Raw genomic sequence first — 20,029 nt, 5'->3', positions numbered from 1 at the left:
AGCACCTGGATGAGTGAAGTTGCCATTTGCAGATCGGGAGAAGTTAGGAGTAACGAATCAAGGGTTCAGTTTGGGACATGTTAAGTTGTATTACCTATTTAGATATTCAAGTGGAGAAGTTGAATAGCCAAACCTAAAACTGGGGTAATCAACATGTGGATAATATTTATGTTCATGGTACTAGAAGGGAGCTCTTCAAGAGTTAATGTAGATAGATGCAAAGACCAAGCTTGGATGATGAGGACTCAAGGTGGGAAAAGAAACTACAACAACAACGGAAGAAAACACTGGGCCAAAAATAACTGACTCCTTTCAAAGAAGCACATGAAACACTCAATATATATAGTTTCCTTGACAATTATTGTGCTTAAATTTGAGACCATATTATTATTACCAGGTGATGGAGGGAAATGGTAACACTGTTTAAACCAATAGAGAAATGAAAAAAGAATAGCTAATCTTCAGAGAAAGATGTTGGCTTTTAGAAATGTATTGAGATGCCAGGAAAATATCTAGGTGAATCCCCAGAAGTAAATTTTAACATGTGGCACTGAAATTTGTGGGAGAGATCAGCGTGGGAGCTATGTAGATTAGAGTAATCCATATGCATGTAATAATTGTTACTAAATTTTGACAATATCTATTTTTATCTCCTACAGATATATAGCCAAGAGGAATAAGATGAGATAAAACATCTTTATCTTAAATAAGTTATCCTTCTGTTTAGAAGATGTAGTTAAAAGCTGATGGGGAAGATATATGAAAGTAATTGTTTAAAATGAAATTTGGGTTGTATTTGTGATGTTTCAAATGCATTTAGTACTGTGCTAAGTACTTTACATTCATTACAATTCAATGAGGCAGGTAGACTCATCCTTGTTTTTTTTGAGAAAACTGAGTTTCAAGATGTTAACTGCCAAAGGTCACATAACTAGTAAATATCTACGCTGGAATTTGAACTCAGGTCTATCTTATAGTTAAATTCAGCATGCCGTATCCATGGCATCAGTGATCAGTAATAGTTAATTGAGAGAGCTGATAGCTTGAAAATTATTGTGCTTAAATTTGAGACCATATGATTATTACCAGGTGATGGAGGGAAATGGTAACACTGTTTAAACCAATAGAGAAGTGAAAAAGGAATAGCTAGTCTTAAGAGAAAGATGTTGGCTTTTAGAAATGCATTGAGGTGCTAGACATTATTTCCCTTAAAACCATGTTTCAAGGATTTCTGTGGCTCTGTGGTTGTCTGAAAGTATACAATAAAGGCTAGTAAATGCCTGGTGATTTTTAATTTGCTTATAAACTTGTGAGTAGAGATGGGCTAGATGTTGTCAAGTCTGAAGCTTATACTGTATACACTTTGGGGGCTCCTTTAAGAAAAGTAACATGAAATTAGGGACAGAGTCTTAGAAAGGGAGTCTGTGCAGGCTAAGGGTTTCACTGGCTTCATGGTAAATCCACCTCCATTGTGAAGAGGATTGTTGGTTTAATATTTTACAGGGGCCAGGCTTCGTGGCTCATATCTGTAATTCCAGCACTTTGGGAGGCCGAGGCAGGTGGATCATCTGAGGTCAGGAGTTTGAGACCAGCCTGACTAACATGGTGAAACCCCCATCTCTACTAAAAATACAAAAATTAGACGGGTGTGGTGGCACATGTCTGTAATCCTAGCTACTTGGGTGGCTGAGGCAGGGGAATCACTGGAACCCGGGAGGTGGAGGTTGCATGAGCCGAGATCGCACCACTGCACTCCAGCCTGGGTGACAAGAGCAAAACTCCGTCTCAAAAAAAAAAAAAAAATATATATATATATATATATATGTATGTGTGTATATATATATATAATAGGTAAGAGATCTAAAAAAGGTATTGCCATTTTTTACTGAAATGAACATGTTATATGAAATGTCATTGCTTATTCCCTCTCCTTATAATTAATTCCCTAATTTTCCTATTTTGAGAACACTGAGGAAGAGCAGGTGTGGCTAAACTCTGCACCATTGCTAAGCTAGCTCTCTGTTGAGTCCACATCCTGCTTCTGCTGATGGGATGTTCTAAGGTTGGGAGCAGGTAAAGACTTTTTTGTTTATTTGTTTTGTTTTGTTTTGTTTTGAGACAGAGTCTCACTCTGTTGCCCAAGCTGGAGTGCAGTATTGGGAACATAGCTCACTGCAGCCTCAAATTCGGGCTCTAGCAATCTTCTCATCTCAGGACTTCCCTAGTAGCTGGGACTTACAGGGACACGCCACCATGCCCAGATAATTTTTTTTAATTTACTTTTTTTTTTTTGCAGAGACAAGTTCTCACTATGTTGCCCAGGCTGATCTCAAACTCCTGGGCTCAAATGGTCCTTCAGCCTCAGCCTCTAGAGCAGCTGGGATTGCAGGCATAAGCCACCGGCCCCTGGCCACAAAAACATTTTTAACAATAATATGGTTTTTCCGTGGCCATGGACAGAGGTCTAACTGTAGTGCTTTTATTTCAATTCAGGGCACATACTGTAAGGAGAAAAAATAAGTTAGGACCAGCAGTTTCTCACATAAAGAGGAGTGATCAATAAGAAAAAGCAATTTTGGAAATAAATCACCTTTTCAAAAGCTGTTTTTCTTTTTGGAGGCCGACGGTCATATTACAAGGAGCTTGGAGCTCCTTAAAATGGCCGAACAGAACCAGCAAATGACAAGTGATTTTTTCTTTTCTTGCTGTTTAAAAAAAAAAAAAAAGTATGAGTCGGATTTACCTCGACAGTGGCTGGTGTGAAGTGCCGTGGGGAGATGGTGATTTAGGTATGGTATCAAACCTTACAAAATCTCATAGATATAAAAATGTGAGTGTTTTTCTCTAGCAATGTGGTGTTTACAAAACAGGGCAGGCTCTCTCCCTGTAAATTATATACCAGATGTCTCGGAACAAGAGTTGCTTCTAAATATAGTCAGAGCCACCTCCTGTGTAGCTACAGAGAGAGAATAACTAGGAATTTGATTAGCATGGTGAAAGTTACAGACACTTTGTAAAACAATTTCACACTGAATAATTTATCCTAAAGAGTTAAATTACACATTTTTTAAAGTAAGGGTTGCATTGCTTTTATCTTAGGCACTCAATGAAAGTCTAACACAATTATAAAATTACTAAGTAGTTGTACATAAAGATATTTATATCTTGTTTGGTCTTGAGATGGCTCATAAATCTCTCTGATATAAAGCATATTGATAATGAAAGATAAGATATTTAGTATTAAATATATTTGAATAGAAATATGTAGTTGCTAAATTTCGGATTTTGAAGGGGAAAAACAAGGTGTGAAAACTTAGTTCATACAGAAATTGGAATGTGATATACATTTGTAGTATCCTTTGATTCTCATATGTTATTAGATTAATTACATAAATTCTTCTAAGGAATTACAAGAAAATAAATTACAGGGAAATAAATACAGAATTCAAAACAAATAAAAAGATTCTTTTTCATTGAGTGGTATACATGTTCTAGAAATTACTTCTTTAATAGCTTGATATAGCTTCATTTCTTATTTCAGAAAGAAAAAATGTAACAGCAGTTGTTGGTTGCTGGCTTATATATATTTATAAATCACTCAATTGTTTTATGTCATTTAATTAAGGTGACAGTGCACAAAAATATTTTAGTCAATAAATGATGTTATTTATTACTTTAGTTTCCTTATCTTGGGGGAAAAGATTGTTCCCTAAAACTCATATTAAAATCTCCCCCATTTACCAGCTTATGTTTAGCCAATAATGATAGTTATTATTTATTGTGCATTTAGAGAGCAGGCGCTTAACATGCTCATTTCTAATCCTCCCTCAATCCTGCTTCATGGATTGTGCTTTTCTCATTTGATGAGGAAACAAAACCTCAGAGAGGTTAGATGACTTTATAAAGGCCACTGCCCTAAGCTGGGGTGCCAATCCAGGCCTGCCCAGCCCCTCAGCTTTTTTCCTACACCCGATCCCATTTCTCACTTCCTCCTGCTCTCTATTTTCTTCTCCTCCTTCTGCTCTCCACTCCCACCCCCTTCTTCAAGGAATAGTGAGAGATTGCAAGGCCCTTTCCAGGCGAGCAGAGCTCAGTTCATGAAGTGATAACATGTGCTTTGTTCCTGCAAGATGGGCCAAGGGCTCCCTCATCCAACATTCAAAACCCGTTTCTGAGAATGACAATGACATTAAACTTTTTCATGCCAAAGGAGGTCCTATTAATAGAAATAATAGCAAGTGCACATACGTAATATCTGGCTTCAGCTTTTGTTTTCCTCTCCTCATCTTCATGGACTTAAGTTTGGATGATAAAGAAAATGGCAGCGGGGACAGAAAGCTAAGTGACAGCCTGGGGGAACAGGGGGATGGGATTTGGATACTTATGTTTCTTTATTTTGTCCCTTATGTGGCCTGCTTTCTAAATAATCCTTTCCTTCTCTCTCTCTCTCAACCCCAGCAAGTAATGCTGAAATTGTTCAGAAGACTAATACAATCATTTTGATGAACAAACACATGAGTATGCAAGGGAGAAGAGCTAGCTGGAAGGAATATCAAGTACCCCTCAGCTACAAATATTGTTAGCTTTCCTTCCCCTTAAAGGTCATCATAGTATACTAGAAAGGAATGAGTCCAGAATGAATCCCAAAGGCCACGTCTCTAGGCCTTTACCATTCCCAGCAACATCTGGTTAATTGTCCTGTTAACTAGTGACAATGGAAAAATAGGCAGGGATAATGGGTCGGCATCATATAATTCAGCACCTGTGTTTAAGAGATAAATTAAGGATAATGAAATATACGATTATACAAGAGGGAAACTGATCATTATAAATATTATAAGTGATTATTTAAATTTAAACACATTTAGGCATTGATTACTAAAATTTTTATTAATTTATGATTGCTTTGCTGATTAAACTGAACAAAGTGGCTTCACATATGCAATCTGTTTGCAAAGTTAGTATTATAATTTTCATATTTTCTTAAATATTTAAGTATTCACAAAAAATTGATATATGTTCTGAAGTTCTGCAGAATTTCATTCTGCAATCATGTTGTTTAATGATCATACAAACAGATGCCTATGATTTTTAAAGCATCAGATTTCATCTTAGAAGCTGGAACTGGCAAAATGCTTTCCCCAAAAGATTATTTGCGATGATAACGTTTGCATATTACCTAATGATAACACAATGTTCCAATTTCCTATAAGTTATGACTTTGCCACCAATTTTTGTCCTACCAAAAAATATTTGTTGGTGTGCATTATTGCAATTCTGCCTTGAATATATAATAGAACTGTCATACAGTAGAAAGAAGTAATACACAAAAGCTAATCACAGTAACTTGTTGCAAATGAAAACTCAAAAGAATTATGTGTCTGGCTTACTAATTTTTCTAGATAAGCAAGAAATAACACTAGATGGAAACTTATATCTGTTATTGAGAGAGAAAGTATACATTAGTCTTCTTTAGGGAGTTGTAATGTCTTTAATTGTAAACCTCAATTATCTTATCGTTATTCTGCAATTCAAGATAAACACCCGTGCAAGAAACTGGCTGGGAGTTCTATCATTTCGGGGACGTATTCAAGGAATTGCTTTTCTTCTTATAAACACGTGATAAGACTTAATTGTCATTGTCTTTTTTTCTCTTGAAATCAGGGAGCAGAAGAAATTTGCTGAAAGGGAATCAGAATGAAACAGACTATATTTTAAAATAGTAAGAGATGATTAATAAAGACTGTGTAGACAATAGAAATTCCCCGACTATCTAAGAAACAGAACCCAATATGAGAAAAGTACTTTTGATTTTCATCCCACTAAATTTAAAAAGATCTTGCTAAAACTTAGAATCATGGTTAGCCTTTGCCTCCCTAATTTGTTTACTTGCAATTTAGCATGGATTACAACATTCCTGCACTATTGCTGTAGTATCTTGTTGCAGTAAACTTTATCTTGTCAAGCAACAGGCTACTTTTGCTAAGAATAAAATGAAATAAAACTTCTCTTTAGACTGAAGGGTTTTATTTTGGAGGGGGTGTTAGAAGGAAAAATATAGTAATGAAATCAATGACAGGCACAAAATGTCCCAGAGAGATGTATGCTGTTACCATTGGCTAAAACGTTTCACATACTCTGTGCATGAGAGAGGGAGAGAGTGTGTGTGTTGGGAGATAGGATTGCTATCTCTCAACAAGTGAAAAGTATTATCACTGCAGGTTAGGAGGCTGCAGTTTGAATTTTACGTCCACCCCTTTCTAGCTGTGTGACCTTAGGCAAGTTATTTAACTTCTGCATGTCTCAGTTTCCTCACCTGGAGAACAGAGATAATAATAGCGCCAACCTCAAAGGATCAGGGTGAGGATAAAACAAATAAATTTATACCCAGCAACCAGGGCAGGACCTGGCATATGGTGAGGACTGTGTAAGCGTTCTCTGCTTTTATTTAGGCAATCAGGTTATCATTAAATAAGTTGGTTTTTCTCAATGTTAAGATCGTTACTCCAGCCTGGTGCAGAGGGCAGAAGTCATTTACCAGTCATCAATCCCTTTGTATCTGGTAATATTACAGAATTTTTCTCAGAAATAGAAATCCTAAGGGAAATCAAGCAGAGTCTGTCTTCTCTCTGTTGACTTACAAGTAATGGTAATAGCAGGTAATGTTGAATGGTGTTTATTATGTGCGTACACTAGTCTAAGCACAATGTATATTATCTGATTTAGTTTCTCATGTCTCCTTGAGGTATATATAATTATTATTTCCATCTTCAAGTAGAGGAAATGAAATCTGGATGAAATGTAATGATTTAGAGAGTCATATGGTCTAACTCCAGAGCTGATGCTCCTAGCCCTGACTGCCATGACCACACATTGTCTTCTTTGTTTTGCCTTTTGGTTTATGCAGAGTGACTTCACTGCAGGGGAGATAACTAGCTGCCTCGGAAGTCTTTCCTTATCACAATGGTGATACCCATTTTATTGCAACAGGCAATAGAATGCTTAACCACTAGGACACTGTTGAGAGTCATTCAGGAGAGCTTGGGTGAAGAAGCAGGCCTCATGCTTCACTTCAGACACAGGGCTCAGCTACTTGCCCTCCATGGCAACATGTTGCAGCCCCTATGCTGCAGAGCCCGGGCAAGCTGGGGTGGGGGGACCACAGGAAATAGCAGAAGGAGCTGGGAGTGTGGTGAGGTGGGCATTCAAGCTGCTATTCCTGCTAAAGGGACAAAACAAAATTGAGAGGAGGGGTTCAATGTGAAAAACCATGAAACAGAACTTTTTTGTGGCTGATCTGGTGACCTTCATTCTCCTCTTCTCTGTTAGGTGTATTAGTCAGGGTTCTCCAGAGAGACAGAACCAATAGGTGATAGATAGATACCTAGATACATAGACAGACAGAGAAAGATGTAGATATATGAGAGGAGATTTATTAGGGGAATTGGCTCACATGACTATGGAGGCTGAGAAGTCCCTCAACAGGCTGTCTGCAAGCTGGAGACCCTGAGATGTGGTAGCGTGGCTCAGTTCAAGTACAAAAGCCTCAGAACCAGGAAAGCCAATATAATTCTCAGTCAGAGGTCAAAGGCCTGAGAATCCAGGGGGCCACTGAAGTCCTAGAGTCTCAAGGTCAGAGAAAGCCTGGAGTTCTGATGTCCAAGGGCAGGAGGAGGAGAGTGTCCCAACTCCAGGAGAGGTTTTTTGTTCTCTCCAGGCCCCCAGCCATATGATGGTGCCCATCCATACTGCAAGCAGCTCTCTCCACTCAGCCACCTACTCATAAGACAATCTCCTCTGGAAACACCCTCACAGACACACTCATAAGCAATGCTTTACCCGTTCTCTAGGTGTTCTTTAATTCAGTCAGGTTGACACCTGAAATTTACCATCACTAATCCACCCCTTGTCAACGTGGCACCTATATGCATCTTCTTAAGCTATACTTCATCTCCAAAATAAACGCAGCAACAAGGTAATGACTCAACCAGATATAATATTACTATCCTGCCAATAACAAAAAACGCTCTAATCCCTTCTCCAGAAGAAGAGGTAAAGTTCTTGGATGATGTTTACTTCTTTCCTGATATCTCATGATTTAAAAAGTCAGTACATCTTATGTTACCTATAAAGAAATAAGAAGGGAATGAAAATAAAGATAAATTTGCTTAATATATGTATAAATGCCCACATATTCTTAACAAAATAGGGAGAAAGTACTCATGACAATTATAGTTCTCATGTCTGTCACTTGTCACGTGATCATAGATGGTGTCTATAATTACCTTCTTCTAGTACCCATTATGTAACCCCTTTGTCTTCAGCAAGCACCTCAGCTGGTCATAGTTCTTTACCCGGCAAGATGACCCAAACCTTCATTCCTGCTACGCCATTCATAGTCCTGTCTGGATTGGGTGTTATAATTTTCCTTTGATCTTACTCACAGGGCATGATAATACTAAGAGATGGCCTAAAGGATCTCCTGTACTCTGGACATACTCTTCCTTAGCTCCTTTGTGGGGTAGTAGTCCAGTTTCCCCATGGAAGTCTGGATCTGCCACCCCAGTCAACATCGTAACTCCCTTCTTCTTAGCCCATTGATTCAGAGGCAGGAGGAGCTCATTCTCAGCTTCCATGGCAATGGAATCTTTGTTGTATTTCCGGGTGGAAACATTCCTCCCTCTGGAACTAAGACCTCTAGGCCAGCCAAGCATAAAGTCAGGAAGAAAAATGTTGCTGGTGGGTCACTAGGGGTAATAGTGAGTGCAGATAATTCAAAAGGCATAGTAAGCCGGGGGCGGTGGCTCACGCCTGTAATCCCAGCACTATGGGAGACTGAGGCAGGTGGATCACTTGAGGTCAGGACTTCAAGACCAGCCTGGCCAACATGGTGAAACCCTGTCTCTACTAAAAATACAAAAATGATCCAGGCATGGTGGTGTGCGCCTGTAGTCCCTGCTACTCGAGAGACTGAGGCGAGATAATCTCTTGACATGGGAGACAGAGGTTATACTGAGCTGAGATCATGCCACTGCACTCCAGCCTGGGCAACAGAGCGAGACTCCATCTATTAAATAAAGTAAAAAAAATAAAAAAAGGCACAGTAAGTCTGGGGTGGGTCAGTTCCAGAGCATGCATCATGGCTCATGTTGGGAACTGCCTATCTGGTTCCTACAATAAGAGTCAAATTTCCTAATGTACAGTATAAGTATATGGGTCACCCTGTTGAACACTGAATGTGAATAATTTATGTGATCTTGGTATTGATTGTGTCTACTAGGATTCACTTTGACTCATAGATTTTTGTTTTCTTTTCTTTTTTGTTTTTTTGACAGGTTCCTGGGCAGATCGATCACCACTACATGAAGCAGCAAGTCAAGGTCGCCTTCTTGCTCTGAGAACATTATTATCACAGGTAATATATTACATATAGTTTAAAATATACCCCCTTTCCATGTGCACAGAACACGGTCAAAACAAATCAATCCAAATATAATAAAACCACTTACATTTTACTTCTGCCCTTTTATTTTACTCATGTCAGAGAAGTCAATAGTTTCTCACTGATCTTTGAAACTTCTTTTATAAATATTTTGATATAATTGTATGTCTTAGTATTTCAGATTTCTCAGACAGCATATTTGTTCATCGATAGACATTTAAAGAAGTAATGATTGGATTTATGTGTTATTGATTGAGCTTTCTAAATATGCTTAACTCTGCACAATATGTGCAGCTAATTACAGACTTAGTTCAATAATAACATATCCAAAAAGAAGTCATCAGATCAGATGCCAAAGCAATCTTTTTTTATATTATGGTGATCTGTAATATGCTATGGGGAATTGCCTAACAAAGCTATAGGACAATCATTTCTATACTTGCCTGCTCATCAGACTGACCAGAAGAAAAATGAAAAACACAAATCCTTATTGAAACAGAAAACACTCTGGCTTGGGTATTTTTTTTTAAAGCTTCTGATGTAATTCAAATGCACAGCTAGGCTGGAACGATGGCTCACGCCTGTGATTCCAGCACTTTGGGAGGCGGAGGCAGGTGGATCACCTGAGGTCAGGAGATCGAGACCAGCCTGGCCAACATGGTGAAACTCCATCTCTACTACAAATTAAAAAAAAAATTAGCTGGGCACAGTGGCTCACGCCTGTAATTCCAACACTTTGGGAGGCGGAGGCATGTGGATCACCTGAGGTCAGGAGTTCGAGACCAGCCTGGCCAACATGGTGAAACCCCGTCTCTACTAAAACTACAAAAATGATCTGGGCATCTGGGCATGGTGGCTTGCGCCTGTAGTCCCAGCTACTTGGGAGGCTGAGGCAGGAGAATCAATTGAACCCGGGAGGCAGAGGTTGCAGTGAGCCAAATTCACGCCACTGCACTCCAGCCTAGGCGACAGAGCAAATGAGACTCCGTCTCAAAAAAAAAAAAAAAAAAAAAAAAAAAATTCAGATGCACATCCAGATCTGGAAGTCATGCGCTAGTGTTTCCCGGTCTCAAGAAGAAAGAACATTCTCAGACGGCTACAAAGAAAGGAAAGGTCGTGTTGCCCAATTTAAAAAGCACTGCCTGGGTCTCAAGACCTGGATCCTAGGCTGGCACTTGAGGTGAATCACAACCTACCTGAGCCTCCTTTTCTCACCTGTAGACTGAGACACTTCCTTAGAGCCTTCCGGTTCTGTGAAAACCATGTGACTGTTTCGTTTTCTTCATCACTTGATGGGAGGAAAATAAACACTAAAAAGGGCTCAACAATTTCTAAAGGGTAATTCCTCAGAAAGGGCCATGCGGTTCTTTGAAGAAGAGCAGTCTTAGGACATTTTTCAGTGTGTGTCTCTAATCCACTGACAGTTCAGCCAAGAATCACGAGAGGCTGTCCCCAGACCCTGACGTGAAAGGGAGTCTTGGCCTTCTCAGGTGCTTCTGCCATCCGGTCCCTCTAGTGTGTGGCAGTGTGGGATGAGCTTCCCAAGTCTGACTGCTGGCTATCCAACTGGAAATCTTTGAAAGGACTATGTTTTCTTGCCTTCATTTAAAAATTCTTCATGTCTATATTGGTGTTACAGATTTTGGTGATCTGTAATATGTTATGAAGATTTGGCTTTGAGGTTCTTCCTGTTACAGTGCTTAGTATGATTATCAATAGACAATGAAATACTAAAGATATCAAGAAGGCAAACAATCTCACATCCTAATAGTATTTAATTATTTTACTGTGATATTTTGAGTTTGATTGGAATACAGTGAAAAAGTGTTTACTTAGTTTTGATTGAATAATTACAATAAAATAATGTCTTCATATGCTGGGCATTATAATGATAATTGCTTTACATGCATGATCTCATTTAATTGTCATGATAATCTTCAAATTTAGAGGTTAAGGTATTTGTCCAAATTAAAACTATTCACGATGGAGCCACGCTTCAAACCCAAGTCTAATTGATTTTATAGTCAGAGTTCTTAACCACTAGCACACAACTTCATCATACCTATTTAGGGACAAAAGTTCACAAAACTGTTTACTATAGTATAGAGTATTTTTCTCCCATTCTTGGCTGACCTGTAATTTTATAGCCTCAGTCAGAACAAGTTGGCCGGGCGCGGTGGCTCACGCCTGTAATTCCAGCACTTTGGGAGGCCCAGGCGGGTGGATCACGAGGTCAGGAGATTGAGATCATCCTGGCTAACACAGTGAAACCCCGTGTCTACTAAAAATACAAAAAAATTAGCCCAGCCTTGTGGTGGGCGCCTGTAGTGCCAGCTACTCGGGAGGCTGAGGCAGGAGAATGGCGTGAACCCGGGAGGCGGAGCTCGCGGTGAGCCGAAATCGTGCCACTGCACTCCAGCCTGGGTGACAGAGCGAGACTCCGTCTCAAAACAAAAGCAAAAACAAAAAAACAAGTCTTTAGTTCTACAAAACAAAAAGGAGTGTTTAGTTCTACAAAACAAAGTACAAAATAAGGACAAAAAAATATTAAGAAAGCAACATTTAAAGAAAATGTGCCAGAATCTATTGAACCAAATACTTAAGGCATTACTGGGTCCAGACATGATGGTGCCAAAATAATAGGGCTAAGGAGTCTGGACAATGGATTGACCCTATGGCATTTGAACTGGCCTATTCTGCTAAACTGGAAACTCGTTTGCCTGAGATTCTTTGATCTCTAAAATATATCACTCTCTAGTGACATCCATATAGATGATTTTTAAAGTATATAACTCTTTGCTCACCTTTCAAAATTATGCCACATTTAGGGTTATAATGTAAATGCAGTAACCTTAGACCATGTCACCCCACTGCACGAAGCCTGCCTTGGAGATCACGTGGCATGTGCCAGAACTCTGCTGGAAGCAGGAGCTAATGTAAGTACCTTTCAAAACATTAATCATTTAACATCTACTGACGGAGAGAATCCAACAGAGTTCTCATTTTACTTTTCTTTCCTTCATTCTCGGTAGTTTTCAAAAATAGCAGAATAAAAATAAAGCTCTTGAATTCCTTAGTCTTCTTATTGCACTCTAAAAAGGATTTCCAATCATTGCATAAATGGGTAGCATGCTGCGTCATAATATAGACTATTCTGTAGGTTATTTCCTGCTTTCGTGACTGTAAATAGCAATCGATGAACATCTTTAGGTCTATAACGTTTGCCCATCTTTTGGATGATTTTCCTTAAATAAAGTCTCAGAAATAGAATTACCAATTTTACCACTTTAAACTAGCAATGTGGCTTCATTACAACTTCATCATCATTACACTTTTTTCTTCATTTTTACTCCTACTGAAAAGTATCTAATCATTGAATTAGATCATAATTGCTATTTGAGCATGCATTTTTTTCATGATTTCCGCCAGTTTTATGCCCATTCCAATGAATTATCTGCCATATCATATTTCTGTCTGTTTTACAGCTTTTCTTGTTAATACGTAAGAGCAAAGTATACTTTGTCCTATTTACTGTGCACATTTTCCTACGTATTTCTGTTAGCAAATCACATACCTTTTGACAATGCCTAACTAAGTCGGTTAATCATGTATGACTTATGAATCTTATTTTTGGATATTTTGGTTTGGTTTAGGTAAATGCAGTCACGATAGATGGCGTGACTCCGTTATTCAACGCATGCTCCCAGGGCAGTCCAAGCTGTGCAGAGCTGCTTCTGGAGTATGGCGCCAAAGCCCAGCTGGAGTCATGTCTTCCATCCCCCACGCATGAGGCTGCCAGTAAAGGTAACTTAGTTCTGGGATTAAGTGACAAGGGGAGAAAGTTTCTTTAGCAACCTGCAGTGCTCTGTTGATCTTTTAATGAATGACACCACAGGGGAGGCCGAGGGTGAGGTGTGTGGGGTGAATGGGCATTAAGTTAAACTCCTCTACTTTGTGTTGGCAGGTCACCATGAATGTCTTGCCATCCTGATATCCTGGGGCGTAGATGTTGACCAAGACATTCCTCATTTGGGAACTCCTCTCTATGTAGCTTGTGTGTCACAGCAATTCCATTGCATCTGGAAGCTTCTTTATGCTGGTATTTTCCTTTAAAACATCTTCCGTTTTGTCCATACACACAAGCAGTTATTTCTTTCTCTAAATGAGCATCTTTAAAAATTAGATCTCATTGCTAAAAAATGTTCTTGTTGTAAGCATTTTCACACATGAATAGAGAACCAATAAAAAAGAACCTCATTCTTGATAAGTTGGCTTCCTAGCTCACAGATAGATACATAAATATGTATATGTATAAATATGTATATGTATAAAATATGCTCACAGTGCATATTTTACATGCACTGCATTAGCAGATATTTGGCTATGTAATGGATTCTGAAAGCTCTACTTTTAGGTCATAAAATTAGGATCCTCAAGATTGAATATGATGTTGCCAAGTGTGTATATATCTTGGAACAAATCCATCAAAAGAAATTTTCAGGATAGTAACTGCTTGGACAACCTCATCTTCTGCTAACCTTAAAAACTCATGCACTTTTCTAGACTTTGTACTTTCTGTCCTGCTTACTTGAAAAGACTTACTGCCCTTTTCCACTTACTTGAAACAAATCAATTCCTCAAGGTTTGTTTCAAGTAAATTCAGCTTTAGTCCCCTGAAAAACATTTCTAACCCATTGAGACCATGGTGGTCCCAGTCACCACAGGACTCAGAGTACCCTTAGGATTTGGATCATACCTTTTTTTTCCATCCCTCTTTTCTCTAGCATGGTTCCTCTCTCATCCTTTCATGTGATAGATGTTTAGAAGATAAATAAAATGAGTAAATGGAGTTCTATGCTATTTATTGTTTATGAGAGTCATTTGATCCCTGATATATACTGACCTTTATTTTTAGTAGCCCTTTTAGGCACTACTCACATTATCTTAGCTAACTGAGAAACTTCTTGCAAGCAGGGTCTACATCTACTATTTCATTCTCATTACATATATTCTCATTATATATAAATATATATATTTTATATATATTTATATATTTTGTATATCATATAAATATATTTATATATTTTATATATCATATAAATATATTTATATATTTTATATATCATATAAATATATTTATATATTTTATATATCATATAAATATATTTATATATTTTATATATCATATAAATATATTTATATATTTATATATTTTATATTTATATATTTATATATTTAAATATATATTTAAGATTATATATTTATATATTTTATATGATATATAAAATATGTCATATAAAATATATCATATATATTTATATGATATGTAAATATATATAATATGATATATAAAATATATCATATATATTTATATGATATATAAAATATATTTAAAAATATATAAAAATATATGAATATTTTGATTTATATATTTATTTATATATATTTTTATTTATATATTATATATTTATTTATATTTATATATTATATATTATATATAATTTATATAACTTATTGTATATATTATTTTAATATATAAATTATATTATATAATTTATATATATTATATATAAATTATATAATATATATTTATAATCAATATATATTTATATATAAATATTTTTATTTATATATTATAATTTATATATTTTTAATATATAAATATAAAATATATATAAAATATTAAAATATATAAAATATATATTTTTATATATTTATATATCATAAATATATATTTTTATATATTTATATATCATAAATATTTTTATATATTTATATATCATAAATATTTTTATATCTTTATATATCATAAATATTTTTATATCTTTATATATCATAAATATATATTTTTATATCTTTATATATCATAAATATATATTTTTATATCTTTATATATCATAAATATATATTTTTATATCTTTATATATCATAAATATATATTTTTATATCTTTATATATCATAAATATATATTTTTATATATTTATATATCATAAATATATATTTTTATATATTTATATATCATAAATATATATTTTTATATATTTATATATCATAAATATATATTTTTATATATTTATATATCATAAATATATATTTTTATATATTTATATATCATAAATATATATTTTTATATATTTATATATCATAAATATATATTTTTATATATTTATATATCATAAATATATATTTTTGTATATTTATATATCATACATAATATATATTTTTGTATATTTATATATCATATATATTATATATATTTTATATGTTTTTATATATCATATAAAATATATATTTTATATATCATATAAAATATATATTTTATATATCATATAAAATATATATTTTATATATGTTATAAAATATATATTTATATATCTTATAAAATATATAAATATATATATAAAATACTGTTAGTGATTGTTGATTGTTATTTTCAGACACTTTTCTTCCATAAAATTGACATAACCAACAAAGTTTATGCTTTCTCTATGGAAATTTTGTTATGGAATGTAATTTAATTTTTCCACTAAACATTTTATATTTGTTTTAAAAATATTGAAAATGATTACATTTATTGAAATTTGAAAGGAGCAGAAGGTCCATAAAGGGATACTTAAACTGTCCTGCTTCATAAAGACGTCATTAAAGATAGTATCGGGAAACAGAACTATGAAAAGAACGTGTGCATTTTTATTGGTAGACATTTCTGGTATTGTAACTGTTTATGTACCAGAAAATGGGATGGTTATTTTTAACAGTACTAAACAGCATTTATTTATTGCAAATGCATTGAATGACCACCATGTGCCAGGCTTTGCACTGGGATAAAGTAAGTATGCAATAGGTAATTTAACGTGTAGGCTGTATTTTAACATAAGCATTTTTAAAAACTTTCCTTTCATGCAGATATCATCAATGTGCCTTTTGATTTAAAAGGCTCAATATCTTTATATACTTAGTGACTTAAACTACATAAGTGAGAAATGGCAGGAAAATCTATATACATTTTACCTAAATAGCTCACATATCCAAGAGTTTCCCAAGAAAACCAAAGAGCTTCATTGCCTTACATAAATGAAAAGAATAATAGAAATAAGCACCTGAATAATTCTAAAAGCTATCAACCATGATGAAAATAAAAATGAGTGAACTTAATTGTGCACTCTTTATAATATTAGTTAATATGATTACTTTTGGGATCATTTAAAAGTTAAAAAGAATTTTATTATGATAGTTCAAGCATACAGAAAAGTATCAGAGAGTAACATAACAAATGTATGTACCCTCTCCTATTCAGATGTGCCCAGTTTATATATATGTACATATGAGGCATATATGTGTATGTAGATACTGTATATATATAAAGAAATAACTCAAAACAAACAGAGTTGAAGTCCCCTTAGTAACCTTCCTCTATTGCCTTTCCTTTTCTATCCCCACTGAGGCAGCTGGCTTATTTAATAATTTTTATTTATATTTATCTTCACTCCCTATTACATGTAGGTGCTGATGTACAGAAAGGCAAATATTGGGATACTCCATTACACGCTGCTGCTCAACAATCCAGTACAGAAATTGTAAACTTACTGCTAGAATTTGGAGCAGATATCAATGCGAAAAATACAGAGCTTCTGCGACCTATAGATGTAGCTACATCTAGCAGTATGGTGGAAAGAATACTGCTTCAACATGAAGGTTAGAAAAATACATGTGGAAACTTACAGAAACAAAATATATTTGCCTAAAATAGATGAAAGTGAGAGAGTTTTTGTTGGCATGGAAAGTAACAATGGCATAAAATGTGGAATACTATTTGTGAAAGTAGATGATTTTTAACTTAGGTTTTATCTGTAAAGAAGATATCAGCTGGGTGTGGTGGCTCACACCTGTAATCCCAGCACTTTGGGAGGCCAAGGTGGGTGGATCACAAGGTCAAGAGATCGAGGCCATCCTGGCCAACATGGTGAAACCCCGTCTCTACTAAACACACAAAAATTAGCTGGGTGTGGTGGCGCGTGCCTGTAATCTCAGCTACTCAGGAGGCTGAGGAAGGAGAATCAGTTGAACCCGGGAGGCAGAGGTTGCAGTGAGCCGGGATTACACCACTGCACTCCAGCCTGGCAACAGAGTGAGACTCTGTCTAAAAAAAAAAAAAAAAAAAAAAAAAAAAATGATAATTTTAATTTTCTCTTTCATCTTACCTAAACTATCATATTTTTTTGATTAAATATATTCAATTAGTTTCGGTAATGCATTATATGTAGTTCTGGTATAATATCTGCTGATTTATATTTGGAGCATGCCCTATTTTATAAGGGCACGAACCTTCTATAACATATTATAGAAATAAAATTAGTAAATATTTTTATATTTGAGACTTTTGTTCTAAAATAGGATTTCTTAATCCTGGTCCAGGGACTATAATATTTCTTTTAGGGTAAATATTAAACTTAATTTTAAAATTTCCCCTTTTATTGCATAACACATCTCAGGACTTTTGATTTATATCTCCTTCAAAAAGCAGACTTTATTTCTGAGGCTTTAAATTCAACAATTGTTTCCTAAGCCTGAGGATTATAATGTTTTAAAGAACGTATACGGAATATATCTCAATTATAATAAGATCTTATAAATAAAAGCAATATAACTGCTTACATAAATTTCCCTAGTATAGTGGTCATACTATCCTAGGTTTACTACAAAGCATTGTAATTTTTATGGTTTTATGTTATGTGCCTTACAAAATAAAAAATTCATTTCTATTTTAATTAACAAACAGTTTCATGTCTTCTTGTAGCTACCCCAAGCTCTCTTTACCAACTTTGCCGACTCTGTATCCGAAGCTACATAGGAAAACCAAGATTGCACCTTATCCCACAGCTCCAGCTGCCAACGTTACTGAAGAATTTCTTACAGTATCGATAAAACAGTAAAGTAATTCTAAATACCTTGAAAATCAAAATTTCTATTTCTTTTGCTTAAGGAATAGTTCATATTAAAATATGCTAAAGATAGGGTAAAAGTGAGTGTGAGATCACCCAGGGAAGCAGCAAAATATCAATTTTCATTTTAAGTGTATCAGTACTATTGTTTTATCATTTATGCTGTCTGGATTATAGCATATTTATAATATCTATTTTTTGTTATTTCAGTATACCCTCTTGTTTATTTAGGAAAAAAATAATAAAGTCTCTATCTTATGTTTTCTTTTGGATTGGAAAGAAATAAAGCTCTTAGTAAAGTTATTCATATTATATTTAAAAAGGTCTATGTTCTTCAAGTAATGGGTTAACTTTTTAATTTTGGCTATTGTAATTGGCTAACTTGTTATTGATATTGACATAAAATATGTATATGGCTTAGCAAAGAGCAACTAATATGCTTTCTGAAACCAAGGTGATGCTCATTCAGGAAATCCACTATGTTGAATGTCCACTGGTCATTAGAATGACCACTTCATAAAGATAAACTGCCCACCCCCTTACCCCTGGCAAAGGACTCACAAGTCACTTCTCTTCTCCATAGTACATGGACTTGTTACAGAAAAGTGATAGGATGAAAGGTCAATACCGCCCTCTCACCCTGAGATATTTAGAACATTACACACCTTCTAAGGCTATTTTAAGACTGCCTCCTTCTCAGGAGTAGCCCCTGATGATCTCTTATCAAGGCGGTTATATGCATATTACTCCAGCCTTCTCCCATTTCAGAAATTGTCAATAGCTAGTGATACTTGGACTTAAGAAAATGAACTATATATCTAATTGACAAACAGGCCCTGGATCATATTCTGGGGATCATCAAATCAGTCCAAGGATATAAAAAAAAATGGAAGATTAAAAACTCAAATTGCAGAGTTTTTAAAGAGTGGGTGCCACTTAACACATTGGAGACCTTATAAAATGTATATAGAGAACTTAATCGCACTGTTTCTAATTCTTTTTACACAAAACAAGGGCTTACAGTATACTGTATTTGCAAGTAATAGCAAGAGAGTATTGTATAAAAGAAGGTATTACTAAACTAGTCCTCTGCAAGGGTAAATACTATGTTTATTCTCTTCAGCTTTATATATTTGCACTATACTTGAGTGCAATAAAAAACATAATAAAATTTTATGCCTGTTTTGTAATTCAGGGTCTATTATGATTTTAGAAATAAGATAATCAACATACAACTCTTTGTAAAACAAAAACAACTTTGGGTGAGTTTTATAGATTTATTAAATTTTGATAAAGTAAATATTTTGACCACTATTTTCAACAACCCAGGGCTTATTTTCTTCTGACTTCTTGGCTAACTTCCAGACTATGGGAAAATAAATTATGATTGTATGTGACTCCCAGATCACTAAGCTTGCATTTTCGCAGAAAGAAAAAAAATCGGTTGTGATTTAAAACGTTTGTTGAGATTTTCAAACATAGAAACAAAGCTGTAGCATATTCACTAAACAATGTTTTCTATGTGGATAGGGACCTTTAAATGTGTGTTTTATAGAATATCTCACACATTTGTAATGGATAATGTGCATTAAAGTGGAGTTCTTATTATAGAATAACCTGGTTAAACAGATATTAAAGCTGCTC

The 20,029-nt window shown here is 35.0% G+C and overlaps 1 protein-coding gene across 5 annotated transcripts in view; it reads left to right on the top strand.

Annotated features, from left to right (window-relative positions):
• ASB5 (ankyrin repeat and SOCS box containing 5) overlaps window positions 1-18,521 on the top strand; it is a 59,764-nt gene extending 41,243 nt beyond the window's left edge. For 4 of the 5 annotated variants that reach the window (XM_054485377.1, XM_054485378.1, XM_054485380.1 and 1 more), the window contains 6 exons: window positions 9,336-9,415; window positions 12,271-12,378; window positions 13,096-13,246; window positions 13,407-13,541; window positions 16,947-17,138; window positions 18,241-18,521. In XM_054485377.1, coding sequence (XP_054341352.1) covers window positions 9,336-9,415; window positions 12,271-12,378; window positions 13,096-13,246; window positions 13,407-13,541; window positions 16,947-17,138; window positions 18,241-18,368 — 794 coding nt within the window. In that variant the 3' untranslated portion in view covers window positions 18,369-18,521. Of the gene's footprint in view, window positions 1-2,728; window positions 2,790-9,335; window positions 9,416-12,270; window positions 12,379-13,095; window positions 13,247-13,406; window positions 13,542-16,946; window positions 17,139-18,240 lie in introns of those variants that run through there. The other variant, XM_054485381.1, reaches the window with a different exon arrangement.
• Window positions 18,522-20,029: the final 1,508 nt, after the last annotated feature.

This window comes from Pongo pygmaeus, chromosome 3 (assembly GCF_028885625.2).
Source record: "Pongo pygmaeus isolate AG05252 chromosome 3, NHGRI_mPonPyg2-v2.0_pri, whole genome shotgun sequence".
Taxonomy (NCBI): domain Eukaryota; kingdom Metazoa; phylum Chordata; class Mammalia; order Primates; family Hominidae; genus Pongo; species Pongo pygmaeus.
The sequence above is the reverse complement of the archived record's forward strand: the minus strand, read 5'-3'. Positions and strand labels throughout refer to the sequence as shown.